Source organism: Peromyscus californicus, unplaced genomic scaffold (genome assembly GCF_007827085.1).
Source record: "Peromyscus californicus insignis strain IS unplaced genomic scaffold, ASM782708v3 Scaffold_10__1_contigs__length_136768540, whole genome shotgun sequence".
Classification (NCBI taxonomy): domain Eukaryota; kingdom Metazoa; phylum Chordata; class Mammalia; order Rodentia; family Cricetidae; genus Peromyscus; species Peromyscus californicus.
In genome coordinates this window covers 56926739-56940625 of record NW_026294391.1, presented here as the reverse complement: position 1 = coordinate 56940625, position 13887 = coordinate 56926739, and the positions used below count along the sequence as shown (strand labels likewise).

Genomic DNA, 13887 nt, shown 5'->3' with positions numbered 1-13887 from the left:
GGGAGGGAGGGAGAGGGAGGGGGTGAGAGAGAGAGAGAGAGGGAGGGAGGGAGGGAGAGAGAGAGGGAGAGAGGGAGAGAGGGAGGGAGGGAGGGGAGGGGGAGGGGGGAGAGAGAGAGAGAGAGAGAGAGAGAGAGAGAGAGAGAGAGAGAGAGAGAGAGAGAGAGAGAGAGAGAGAGAGAGGTGAGGGGGCCAGGCAGGCAATGGGAAGCCATTTCCTTTGCAGAACGTACTCTTAAACTGAGAGCAAAAAATGATAAATATTAGTTGCTAAGCAAAATCCAATGGCGAATTCTCTCCTGAGAAGCAAACATCACAAGCCTGATTCACAAAAAACAATATCCCTAAGGTGCGTTCCCTGTCAGGAAGCTGAACGCCAGACACGGAGAGGAATGAGTCGATGGATGTGTCCATTTGCATCTCTCTTTCCAATTATCTCAGGCCAACAAGATCGCCTACTAGTTACCTCCTTGTACTCCTGTCTCCTAGCACGCCTGGCAGAAAGGGTGACAGGCCCCTCTCTCCTTAGGGCTCAGAAGGCACTGAACTAGCGTGGGGGTGGGGCGGGGAGGACAAAGGTGGTCGCTTTGGAGTTTTCCTAGCTTTGTCACAGGGAACCGGCTTCTCCCGTTCTCGCAAAACGGGAGCACCTGCCATGACCAGGTCCCTTCCTCCACATGGGTTACAGGCCTGCAGGGCCTGGGTGGCCAAGGAACCCAGGCGCTGCTGCAGCCCTGAGGGACAAAAGGCCAGGCTTACAGGGGGGGGCGGGGGGAGCGACGGAAGATGTCTGGTACAGAATGAAAGCCTTGAGAAGACAGGGGGCACGAGAACCCTAAACTAATTGCCGGCGTTCTTAGGGTTAGGGGGAGAAATACGCATGAGGGAAAGGGAGATTTAGAAAATTCCTGTGAGGAATCGAGGGCAGCTAGGGACGCAGCAGGAAGGAGGCTGTGGGCAGCCCTGAGGCTTTGGGGCAAAAGGGGGGACACAGTTGATGGGTGAGAAGAGGTGATGGCACGGAGGTGAAAGCCAGACAGGGTTCAGTGGACGGAGAGCCCCTCGCGGCCCAGATGCAGGCCGAGGAAGCCCCGGAGATGAGGAAGGGGCCGCGGGGGTGCGCAGCTCAGGTTTTCGGGGGAGAGGGCAGAGATGGGGCGCAACGTTGGAAAAAATAAAAAAGGCTGAGAAGAGAACAGTGGAGAGGCTAGGGGGGACTGCGAGGGGGCCTGGCCCCTGTCCGTCCCACCTCACCTGGCGCCCAGTCGGAGTTCAGGTCTAGTGTCGAGAAAGCGCCGGCTCCGGCCGGTCCCTCTGTCCCGCGCGGGAGACCACGGACACAAAGCGGGGCGCGCGGGAGGAGGGCAGGGGGAGGGGAGGGAGGAGGAGACGCCAGAGGCGCAAGGGGAGGAGGGGCGCCCGGCGCCCTCCGCCTGGGTCAGGGGGCGGGGCGTGCGGCTGGAGGCCGCGCTCGGCGCGCCAATGGGTGGCCAGCTGGCTCGCAGGCCGGGGCGCGCCTTCCTACGGTTCACCTCGGCACCTGGGCCTCCGCGGGCCCGGCCAATCAAACACCTTTGTGTGCCTAGGCGGCCCCGCCCACTCGCCCCTGCCCTGGACCTGCTGGCTGCGAATACAAAGATCTCCAACTGGGTGTTACCCTATTCCTGAACCCCCTCCCAACCCAAGAGTTCAGCGTCACCTTTCAAAGCCTAGGTGGGTCTTGCAGTCATTTCCCTTGATGAAGGGAAATAAATGGCTTTCACAAACATTTGACCCAAGATCTCTTAGGAGGTCGGATTTCTTACTCTCTGAAGTCCTTCTAACCGAGAGGTACTCTTTTCCAGGGCACACAATTCCAATCACCGCCTCTGAGCCCTCCACTTTTTCTTGGCTTTTCCAGGTGCCCTAAAATCTCTGGTGCTTCTTCCCATAGGCTGCTGCCCGCTACTGGCTTTCTGCAGTACTGCACCCCTCATCAGCAGGCTCTAAGCACCCCTTGTTTGATGCTCCCAAACCACCCAAACCAACCACATTGTCTAGAAGGAAAAGGAAATAAGAGGTTAAGGCACTAAAATCCCGCAGACCTGGTCACATGGCTTGGTTACCTTTGGTAGGGAAGGTTTGAACTACCATCTCTTCCCACCTTTCCTCTCTTACCTTCAGGTCTGTACTGGGCCACAATGGTGACTGATTGGCCAGCCCGTTTCAGAGCAGCTGCCGCCTGCTCATGAGTAGCATTCCTCAGGTTGACTCCATTTACCTGCCCAAAGAGAGGAGTTGTGAGTCACCCCAAAGGCAAGAAAGAGTCATAGCACTTAGAAAAGGGGATGTACAGCCCATCTCTCAGCCTATTTGGATTTGTTTTCCCCAAATTCCATCCTTGCCCCCCCCAATAGGCCTAAAGTACACAATCTCACTGGTATAATAATTATTTTGTGGAAGTCAAATGCCAATCAAAGTTAAGATCCAGGGACATTCATTTCTTCCTCAAGCATAAATCTGGTCTTGGTCCCTTTTCCCTCATTAAAGGCACTTACAAAGACAATTTTACATTTTCTTCAGTTCTTAGCCCTGCCCTCATCTCAAGTACTATTTCTTGGCGGACACAAGAACACCCTCCTCCCTTTTAGCTTGGCACAGCACCCATCCTGCCACCTTGCCTTTTGTCTTACCGATAAGATCCGGTCTCCCCTTCGCAGCTCCCCACTCAGGTCGGCTGGGCCTCCTGCCAGGATGAAGGAAACAAAAATGCCTTCTCCATCCTCTCCTCCGACGATGTTGAAGCCCAAGCCTGTAGAGCCTTTGTGCAGGATGATCTTGCGGGGCTCTCTGGAGGGACAAGAGTAAAGATAGGACAAGGAGGGAGGTCAAGGACAAAGGATAACAAGCACTGTGGAGCCTGTGAGGACTGTCGCAGGACCCCTACTTGCTGTAGGAAGGAAAGACTTGGACTTCTATGTATCATACTCTGTCCCTCCCTTTGTTTCTCGAAACCTGCTTGGCTGCTCTTTTATGTCAGGTGCCAAGTTTCAGTTCCTCTTCCTAAAGGCTCCTAGTCAATTTCCCAATGGGCATTCCTCAGCACTCTCAGGTCAACAAAAGCTCATCCAGAACTCTAGAGCCCAAATCTCACAGCTCACTCATTCATCTTTCCCTGAGTCTTCTGTTCTGGTAAGCTCTGTGAAAGGCCCTGGGCTGAAAGAGAACCCTGTTAAGGGTAGTGGAGTCACCCTGGGTCGATGGCCCTCACCATCCAAAAGATACTTTCATTACAACTACCGCTGCAAATTTTTGAAGTTCCATCCTCCAACTATGACCTTTTCTGCCTTCTCCCAACAACATAACAGCTACCACTTGACCGGTGATGTGGAAGAAAGAGATGAAAAAAAAAAAAAATCCCAGGTCCCTATATGATGCTCACGGGCTAAACTGAAGAGAGCAGACACTGTATTTTTAAAAAAACAAACAAAACCACTGACTAGAACTGGCCATAGTCTCTAAATGGTCACAGTGCCACCAGGTGAGCGGAATGATCTGCACATGTGTGTCTGTACAACTGGCCCGACTCCCCAGCACATTGTCCCAGCCTGCCATCTTCATTCGTTCCAAACATCTTTCCTGAGAGGAGACCCAGGTTTCGAGCGAGCCTCTTCCTTTCTTGGGTTCCGAGTCTGGGGTGCGATGCTCCCTACCTGGCATCCCCTCCGGGCCGCAGGGAGCGGAGCGGCCAGGCCCACCTCTGCGAGGCCCTCCTCCAGGCTGAAGCCGAGGCCGTGCCCAAACCCAGGGCCAAGCTGGAGCCGGAGAACTTGCGAGCCCTCTCCATGGCTCCTCCGCTTCTCCCCGGGGCAGCCTACCCTTCCGTCTCCACTGCAGCCGGCCCAGCAGCCGCCCAGGCCCCACCCCCGCAAACCTGTCTGTCCCCCTGCAACCCCGGCCGGCCTGACCAGTTCAACGGCCCCAGCCCGCCGCCGCCACCTCGGGGCGGAGCCCTTCCCCTCGCGGTCCCGGGCCGCCCTGGCCGCCTCTCCGAGTCCCGCCAACCCCGTCGGCTGGAAGACCCCCCTCAGGGACTATGTATGGCGGCCCGCAGAGAGGAGTGCCACTGTCGCGGGCCAGGAAACCCCCCGTCGCCCCCACCTCCTCAACCCCCTAAGTGCCTCACCCCACCCCGGATCTGCTTTTTCGGATCTGGGCCACTCGCTAGGCACTCCCCCTGACGGCAGAATTCGTTCTTGCAGCCACCTCTGCCCCCTTCTAGAGTCCCAAGGCCTCATCACAGACAAGGGCCCCAGATCTTACAGCTGGGAATGATGAGGGCCTTAGCCTCCTTCTTGCCATACTACGAGAAGACCTGTCGCCGGCCAGAAAATGTATCCTCACTCCACTCTAGGTCTTACCTGGTGAAGTCTTCCTCAGCCAGCATGTGCCTGGGAATGGGAGAGTAGCGTGTAGGGGGCACCTGAGGAGGAGCAGGGTAGGTGACCTTGCTCTCGACTGCCCCGAGATAACCCAGGCTGGAATTATGGCTTATGTGGTTGTCAGCCAAGGCAGTGAAAGCTGAGGTGGAAAAAGAGAGAAAAGGGTCCAGAGGTGTCCCACTATGGAATTTTTCCCAACCCCCTCCAAGGATTTTTCCACACATTCTACCTCAGGTGCAAAACAGGCCCCAGGATACTGATTCCCTAGGCCACTATTCTCCACTTTATCCATTTCCCACCCTCACCCCAGGGTTCCTCCTCCTCCTCAGTCCTTTTCTAAACCCTGGGCTTACTCCTGTGACTCTTAGAAAGAGCTGAGCTGAAGGCAGTCTACAAAGAAAGGCATGACTAGAGGTGTGACTAATAATAATCCCTCACATCTCTGTAGCCTAATAGTTTTCCAAAGGCTTTCTCATCCATGATCTCATTTGATCCTTGTGCCAGTCCAATGAGGAAGGCAGTATATATATATATATATATATATATATATATATATATATATATATATATATATATATGTCATTAGCTCCTTTAGGCTAAAGAGGAAACTAAAGGTGTAAAAAGAACTTACCCAAGGGCACCCAACTCCCAAGCCCAGGGCTGGAACCTGGACTGTTATGACATTCTCATCTGTATTTGTTCTCTCTGAACAAAGGGTACAGACACCTTACCCCCCACTTGAAACTAGGGCAAAAGACCATTGGGTACGTACTGCTGGCGTAGTCAGGGGGAGCATACATGTCGTTGAGATGGAGGCCGCCAGGCTTGGCCACCTTCAGATAGACCATATCTGATGTGTTCTTCAGTGAGGCTACCGCTTCCTCGTGTCTCACATCCTGCAGATTGGTGTTGTTCACCTAGAAGAGGAGACACCCTGGGCTGGGTCTTAGAAAGGAAAACCTCTCCAGACAGCTCAAAGGAATGCTCTTTCAGTACACTAACAGGTCCAAGAAGGGTACGGTTAAAGGGATATAAAGGCCCCACCATGGAAAGAACTAGGGTCTTGTTATCTAGGTAAACACAACTCAGGTGATATTCTTGAAATTCTCCAAAATGCCGCATTCTGTACTGAGAGGGCACCAGAGCTGCTCCTCCACGCCCTATCATTTGGGCATCCCCATGAAGGCTGTCTCACCGCAAGCAGCCGGTCCCCAATCTGTAGGCGTCCATCCTTCTGAGCAGCTCCTCCCTCAATGATCTTGGTGATGTAGATGCTGTTGTCTCCTGGGATATGCTGGTTGCCAATGCCTCCAGCAATGCTGAAACCCAGGCCTAGATGGCAGCCAGCAGGAAGTGGGAGAGGGCCACAAGGAGAGGTTAGCAGGTTTCATTCTTTGCAAAGCCAACTCCCTCCCAGGTACCCCACTATCCCCTCCAAAAGCTCCTTTCCCACCAGGAATCCCAAACACCAGCCTAACATCCCAAGGTCAATAGGGGGTGAAACCTGAGGTCAAGAAAGAAGGCTATGAGCTGGGACTGGAGGACTCATGCTAGAAGAAAGGCCACTCCCTTCAATTCCCCCATGGGGCAGCCATGACCTAGGACCTGGGGGGTAGGTGGCTAGAGGGTAGGAACCAGGAGGGCCACACCTTTCGGCCCTTTGAGCAGGTTGACCTCCATGATAGTCTCAGGTGGGGGCTGTCGCCGCCGCACCACCAACCGCACCACAGGGCCCGCCTCCTTTAGTGCCTCCACGGCCCGGCTGTGAACCACTTCCGACACGTCCACCTCATTCACCCGTAGCACGCAGTCATTAACCCTGTGGGGAAAGCCCAAGAGGCATGCCACTGTGCCACTGTCCCTCTACCATGTCTCCTGTGTCCCCCCCTCTCCTCTTCTCTCCCTTCCTCCTTTCCCTCCCCTCTGATTTAATGGAAGGGTCATCCTGCCAGGCTGGCCCTTGTCCTCTCTCTCCACCCTGTCCCTTCCACCCACAGCCCTGCTTCCAGGCCATCTCACCCCAGCCTCCCATCCATGGCAGCTGCTCCACCAGGAATGATCTTGGTAATAAAGATGCCAGGGTCATCAGGGACATGAGGGTTGTCGATGCCACCTGCGATACTGAAGCCCAAGCCAGAGTTGCCCTGAGAAGGGGGTGGAAGGGCATAGTCATTTCATTCTGAGAGCGCAAAGAAGGGTTCTTGGCACTCCATCTCCCTCTATGTCCCAGAGTAGGCTCTCCAGGTCCCATGGTAGGATGGGGCACATTCGTCAGAAACCTAGCAGTTTCTCAGCCTATGGTGACCACTTTTGGGGGGGAGGCCTCAGCAAACCAACCCCCGCCCCAAGTCTTCAGGCCTCAGTCAGCAAGATCAATGAATAATTGTGAGTTGATTGATAGATGTAATGCTAGGGCCTCTGAGGGCCCTGTTTCCCTGTACTCTCAATAAGGCTCCCCTGTGAGTCTTGAAATGCTGCTCAGGGCCCTCCCCTCTCCTGGATGCACCCCTTGCTTCCCATTTCCCACCCTCCCTACTGGAAAACTTACCCGTTCCAGTACTATCTCCTCATACTTGAACATGCCATCACTGCCGTTCACCTAAGGGAAGACAGAAGCGCGTCCTTCAGTGCTTCCTGCCCTCTCAGCCATCTGCTCTCTAGTCAGTTTGCTTCTTTCCCCCGCTCCCACAAAGATTTCAAGCACACCACAGGGCATCTCTAGACCACGGATGGGGACAGGCTGACCCCAAGCGAGCATACCCTCCCCTTGCGTCCAACCGTTTAAGTCCAAACCCAGCTGTTCGTTTAGCCCAGATCAATTGTCTGAGACTGAGCCAATCAGTGGTGCACTCACCGACAGGCTGGGCTCCAGGGCCTCGGGGTTCACTAGGAGGGGTGCAGGGCTGGCCTAAGGGGGATGGCAGAGATGGAGCATGGTGGGCAAACCATACCACACCCAACATCAATAGGAAGTGCCCAGAAGCCTGGCCAGGGAACCTCTCCATTTCTGAAGCACAGCTCCCCCTGACTTTGGGATCATAGACTCCCACAATGTCAGATATGGGAAGACAACAGACATCATCTTATCCAATCACTTTCACATAACAGTTGGGGACACTAAGGCCCAGAGAGGTTGTAAGGTGTGCCTAAGGGAACACTGGGAGTTAGGGTGTAGAACATGTCCTGGTACTCTTTGGGTTATAGGAAGCTTCGAGGCCAGTGGTATTTTGGCTACTCATCCCTTCTCCATGTTACTCTCATCAGAGTACCTTGGAAGCCCTATTTTTACACCTCCTTCAAAGGTTCCAGAAATCCAAGTTTTCAAGTGGACAGGAGTAAAAGTCCTAACCCATTTTTTCCAAGGGACTTTGGACTTGAACCTTTTGTGTGTCCCAGAAGGAAGGGTCAGGGTGGGGATTGGCCAGGAGTCTGAGGACAAACCAGGGGTAGGACAGGACTGCAGTAGACAAAAATCCCCATGAAGGAGAACCTGATGACCCAGACATGAGAAGCAGAATTTGTGATCTTTAACACACAGTAGCCATGGGAAGACTGGTAAGAGAATGGTCCAAAAACACAGGTTGTTTGCAGCAACACGTAGATGTGGCCTTCCTGACAGGACATACTTGTGGCCATTTTTCAAGTGGAAATCGGATTCTGCACAGACAAGTACACCTGTTTCCACACTCACACAATCATTTTCAAGACTGGAGGAGCCCCATTGTCTCTCTCCCCATGTGTCCCAGCACTGATCCTAATTTCTATGGCCATGTTGTACCCTTCGTAAGTTTTGGCCCCAGAAGAGAAGAGCTCTTCCACGTCTCCTGCTCTGCCTCCCCCTTCCCACCCTCATCCTTTGCAGTACTGGCTTCAAGAGTGCTGACTAGCCAGGCCTCCCTTATTTCCTCCCTCATGTTCTGTAGTCTTAAGGAGTCGGTGGTAGGATTCCAGCTGCAGCCTCACCCTGGTCCCAGGAGGAAAAATCTCTGGCTCTTCAGAGACACCCCCCCAATCCAACGCAGCTGACTGAAGTACAATGCAATAGATACAGAGCAAAAGAAAACCTATTCAGCTCTTTCATGCCCCTGGCGCACCATGTGTGCCCACACGTGACAAGCCATGCCTCGAGCCCTGTTTGGGTGGTACCTGGAGGTCTCCATTCCCAGTAGTCCACCTCTAGCCCTGGTCCCACCCCCACTCAGAGACATTGCCCCTAGGATCAGGAGCCATCCAAAGATCAGCCTGGGCAAAGAAACGGTACCCAACGGGCCCAGCCCTGGAATTGGCACCTATTTCCCACTGGGCAGGCCAAGCATGAGCGTGTGTTTGTAAGGGAGGGGCAAAGGAGAGAGGACTCACTGGAGAGGGCAAGGAACCAAGACTAGGGACACCGAAAGAGGTGTAGGCAGACAGACAGACAGTCCATAGGATTCCTCTCTCCAAGAAGCCCTCTCTTTTGCTCCTAGGTGAAAGCACATCCTATCCTCAGAGATGGTCAGAATGGTCACCAACTTGGGGCAGTCAGCACCTGCCATCGACTGCAAAGCCTTCAGCTCCTCTCTCTCCACCCTGGGGGCTGCAGAACTGAAGAACTAGACAGGCCCTCCGCCATGCATGCCAGAGACCCGGCTCTGCCGGCCCAGCCTCCATTTTGCTGCTTCTCCCACAGATGCTCCTTCCATTTTCTAAGCTGCCAGTTCAGGCTGGGAGTGGAAGCCGAGTTGTGCCCAGCACCCAGGGGCTCCCAAGCTGTGCCAAATCAGAGCTGGGGAGCTAAGTTCTCCCACATCTCTGGGTATCTACAAGGGCCATGCCCCACTCGGGGCAGACCTTGCCCTAGGGCAGCTGCCCTCTGCCTGTTTCCAGGCAATATGCCTGCTTTGGAGCAAGGAGGCTTGTTTAACACCCCCCACCCCCCCACCCCTCACCCCCCACAGCACACACACTTCAGAGCAGCTTGGACAAAAGAGTCTGTCCTTCTCAGCAGCCTCTCAGCCTTGCTTGGGACGTGTCGCCTCCTCCCCCTCCCCTCTTCTTCCTGTCAAGCGCTTCTCACCAGGGACAACACACACACACACACACACACACACACACACATCACACGCACACACATATACATGCGTGCGCGGGCACACACACGTGTGCACTCTTGAAACCACATGCTTACACATATATACATGGAGACACACACAGGCAAACACAGCTACTCCTGCAGCCTCATCTACAGAGACACCTCCACATTCAGAAAGACATCCTCACACATCCATGTGCACGTTCACACACAAAGGGACTGGGACGGAGAGGGACTCATGGTATTGAGAGATGAAGCTCAGTCAGCCCCGCACATGGGTTCCGCTACATACACTCACACAAGCTCCATTGCCTTCCTCCACACACACCCCAACATACATACAAACACATATGTCCCCCCCCACGCAGAGCACCATGCCCCCTCCTCCCCTCCTGTGGAGACACACACCACATACAACCCCCGCAGAACCTCCCGCCCCCTGCCAGACACAGAGACACTGCCAACCTCCCCCCCTCGCCGCACTGAGACAAACCCAAATTCCCCACACTAGAAAATGTGCCCCTCCGCCATACCATCACCCCCTGATACAAACAGCTCCTCCCAATCCCCTTCAAATGGAGACCCCCCCTAAACAGACACACATGGAAGTACATATTTGCAACAGTATCTCTTTGATCGGCTGCAGTGTTAAGGCTCAGGGTCCACAGACTTGGAGCCCCAGCAACCCCTACTGTTCCCCAGACTTCCTAGACCCCAATCCCTAGTCCTTTTGGGTTGTCCCACCAGCCTCCCCCGCCCCCCGCCCCCCGCCCATCCGCTGGTCCTTACCTGCTCATACCAATCTCGGTTGGTACAGGTGCACTCAGGCCACCAGCTGGGGCCACTGCCGTTGAGTTTAGGGGTGCTCTTGCCGGGGACTGGTTTAGGGGGCACTGGCCCCACATCTCGGCCCGTGGGGATGAGCTTGGCCTTGGTGCGAGGGGTGGGGGTAGCCCCTGCCTGTGAAGGCAGGGTCTGCGAGCTGTAGCCTCCATAACTGGAGCTGGCCCCATTGCCCCCACTTGGCCCATAGGGGTCCGGCACCTGCCAGTCCCCATAGCCAGGAGGCTCAAGACGCCGCAGGGCGGCCAGGCGGGTCACCTCATAGCACTCGGGGCACTTACAGCAGTGCTGGTGCTTGTGCATGGCACTGCCCCCCGCGGCTCGGACCCCCCAGCTCACGCCAGTTTCCACACCGCTGCCACCACCGGGCTCCCGAGCACACTCGCACTGCTCAGACCAGGAAGGTGGGGGCACCCGTGGGGGCGCCCGGGCGGAGCGGGGCCTGGGGCCGGGCGGGCGTCCCGGGGCCTCTGCCCCCACGCTGCCCCGCACCCACGGCTCCCCCTCCAGCACTGGCGGCTCCGTGTCGCCCGTTGTGGCTCCTGGGCCAAGGCCCAGTGGCAAAGAAGAAGTGGGAGCCTAGGCAAAGGCTAGGTGCGGTGAGAGCCTCTTCTGCTCAGGTCCCCAGGATGGATCTGAGTGGAGTCAAGAGCATCTCTCCCTGGCTCCCTTCTCAATTGATTCCAGCCAATCAGCGCACAGAGTCAGGCAGCGGCAGCGGCAGCAGCAGGAATGCTAAACAGCGGCTCCTTAAAGGAACAGAAGCAGAGACGCCCCCCGGGCTCAGCCACAGCTCCCCCATTCTCTGGGGTACTAGCTACCCTGGTCTAGGTGACTGGGATTTGGGCCACTGGAGAGCTGAAGAGCACGATCCCCTGTCCCCTGGTCACCAATTTCAGGCTTTCTTCTGCCCACTCCACCCCGCCCCACTTCCAAGAGGGAGTTGCAGTGAGATGCTCAATGGGTCCCTAAGCTTGCTCTAAGCTAGGGCCACCAGGAGTAAAGACAGCAACAGAACAGACCGAAGGGGCATATAGGCTGGGTGCAAGAAGTGCTGCCTCCTGCAGGGGACCAAAGAAGAGGACAGCATCCAGGTCTGTTAAGTATCCTGACCGGGACTATTGTTCTCTCATCCTCTAGGCCCTGAAATGGCTATTTCACAGTCGACCTTCTTACATCACCAGTGAAAGACTTAACCCCAGAACGGGCGGTAGTAGGACACTACTTATCCCTGCCTCAGACACTTCTGCCTCTACTCCACGGTTATGTTAGGGAAAGGAGGTTTGGAATGTTAAGAGGAAAGGGAGTCCAGAGTAGAAGGAAGTGATAAGAAAAGCTCGGAAGTGAGAAAAGCCAGCTTCGTTAGTTTAGAAAAGCATTTAGGAATACCTGTTTAGGAGGTCTTCTTGTATTCTCCTGGCTCATCCTGTGGGAAGATGGGAAAAGGATGATGATAAGACAGAATCTTTTTTTTTTCAGACAGAATGATCATCCTGACTCAACTACCTGATTGGTGGTATTACAGGTGTCACCTGGCCTAACTTTTTGTTGCTGTCCTTGTTTTACCTTTACCTGACAATGACCAAATCATAAAAACTCAGAAGTGCAAACAAAAAGCCCTATCAAGGCAGTGCGAAAGTTACCTTCATTCTACCAATAAAAGCCGGAAGTTCAGCAATGTTAACACAGCTAGGTAGCATAGCTGAAAGATGTAAGTCCTTGCCATTTGACTCAAACCCATGCTCTAAACCACTCATATAACTGATATACTCTTAAGTTTTCCTACAGGTTTTAGGTCTCAGTTTAATGCAACAAACATGTATTGAGTACCAACCCCATGTAAGGCCATTACATTAGTGCTTAATTCAACAGATGCTCATGCCCAACATGGTTCTAGAATTTGGTGATAGAACAGTATGACTGAACAATATAGAACAAACAGAACAAGTCTCCGTCCTTGAGGAGCTTACAGGCTACTGAGGAGACGCAGGCAAACACAATCACAACAAAAATAGCTAATCATATAGTCATGGTGACTAGTCACAATTGTCATCTTGGCCAGAATTAGAATCACCTAGAAGATATACATCTGGGCATATCTATGAGGGCATTTCCAGAGCAGATGAACTCACCTTCAATGTGAGTGGCATCTTCCAGTGGGTCACCAAGATATAAAGAGGTCTGAGTAAAATGCAGCAAAGTGAGAGAAACGCCAGAGGAACACGATCCCCTGTCCCCTGGTCATCAATTTCAGGCTGTCTTCTGCCCACCCCGCCCCACTTCCAAGAGGGAGCTGCAGTGAGGTGCCTGATATGCCTGCTTTCACTTCCTTTTCAAAACTTATTTGTCGACTTGTTTATTGTTTTCTGTGCACTAGTGTTTTACCTGCTTGTATGTATGTGCACCGTTTGCATGCAGTACTTACCGGCAGAGGGCAGTAGAGGGTGTCAGAGCCCCTGAAACTAGAGTTACAGGTAGTTATGCACCACCATGCGGGTGCTGGGAACCAAACTCGGGTCTTCTGCAAGAGCTACAAGTCCTCCTAATCACTGAGACGTCTCTTCAGCCCCTCTTTACTTCCTTTTGAGTGGGTGCATCTGTCACTACTATTGCCATCACTGGCTGTCACCAGACTCCAGGTCCTTCAGTCTTCCAAACGAACTTCACACCAGTGACTCTTCAGGGATCCTCCAGGCTTTCAGCACTTCACTGGAACTTGATGAAATATACAGGTTTTTTTTTTTTTTTGGACTTAACAGCTACCAGGTTCTGTGCCTTTCCAGTGTACAGACAGCTGCTGTTGGACTGCTAGTTTCCCTATCATGTAAGCCAGTCAGATAAGTCGTCATTATAATATGCATACATTCTATCAGTTCTATTCCTCTACGGAAACGTGTCTAATGCAGATTTTAGTACCACAAGTAGCTCTAGAGAAAGACAGATGGAAGCTTAATGGTTTACAAACTAGTTCTCTAGTTTGATTACATATATCTAAAGTTATTAAATATTTTCTTGATAGCATGGGGAGCACTGTTTAGAAATCCATGATGTGAGCTGTTTAAAGAAATATGTGAAATAAATGCATTGGACACTCCTGATTCAGCATTTGTGAGAGGCAGGAAATTTGGTGAGTTTATACATAATGCTTTTGAGCATTTCTGGAAAACAGGGAATATAATAATGTTGGCTGGCTGTTTCTAGCATCTCTGGATCAAGTAACAAAGGGAAAATAGAAGCTCAGAGTTGCAGTTTCCCAGCTCCAGGTGTTAATTAAAAATCTAAAGGCTCTAAGTGTGCCCTGAGAGAGAATCCTCTCTCCAGCATCCATAGGGCTGAAGTTGCCGAAAACGAAACACAAGCCCTCATTACTAGTTTAGCTGACTTACAACACATATTAAGGTTGGAGCCTCAAAAGGTGTCTGTGGTTAAAGTGAGGATACTGGCTGGAAAAGATTGGGATAGTATAACTTAACATAGAGATGTGTAGGAAGACCCAAATGAAACCAAAACATTGAGCCCTCAGATACTAATGAGTTTCTTTTTTTTAAAAAA

At 53.1% G+C, this 13887-nt stretch overlaps 1 protein-coding gene across 7 annotated transcripts in view; it reads right to left on the bottom strand.

The window, feature by feature from the left end:
- Dlg3 (discs large MAGUK scaffold protein 3) overlaps positions 1 to 11005 on the bottom strand; it is a 53351-nt gene extending 42346 nt beyond the window's left edge. For 2 of the 7 annotated variants that reach the window (XM_052733568.1, XM_052733586.1), the window contains exons 1-10: positions 10282 to 11004; positions 7276 to 7329; positions 6970 to 7020; positions 6441 to 6565; positions 6071 to 6240; positions 5617 to 5753; positions 5194 to 5338; positions 4401 to 4560; positions 2673 to 2829; positions 2158 to 2260 (exon numbers count right to left, since the gene is read on the bottom strand). In XM_052733568.1, the coding sequence (XP_052589528.1) occupies positions 2158 to 2260; positions 2673 to 2829; positions 4401 to 4560; positions 5194 to 5338; positions 5617 to 5753; positions 6071 to 6240; positions 6441 to 6565; positions 6970 to 7020; positions 7276 to 7329; positions 10282 to 10638 (1459 nt within the window). In that variant the 5' untranslated portion in view covers positions 10639 to 11004. Of the gene's footprint in view, positions 1 to 1254; positions 1362 to 2157; positions 2261 to 2672; positions 2830 to 3692; positions 3842 to 4400; positions 4561 to 5193; positions 5339 to 5616; positions 5754 to 6070; positions 6241 to 6440; positions 6566 to 6969; positions 7021 to 7275; positions 7330 to 10281 lie in introns of those variants that run through there. The other 5 variants (XM_052733559.1, XM_052733579.1, XM_052733596.1 and 2 more) reach the window with 5 other exon arrangements.
- Between the last annotated feature and the right edge of the window lie 2882 nt (positions 11006 to 13887).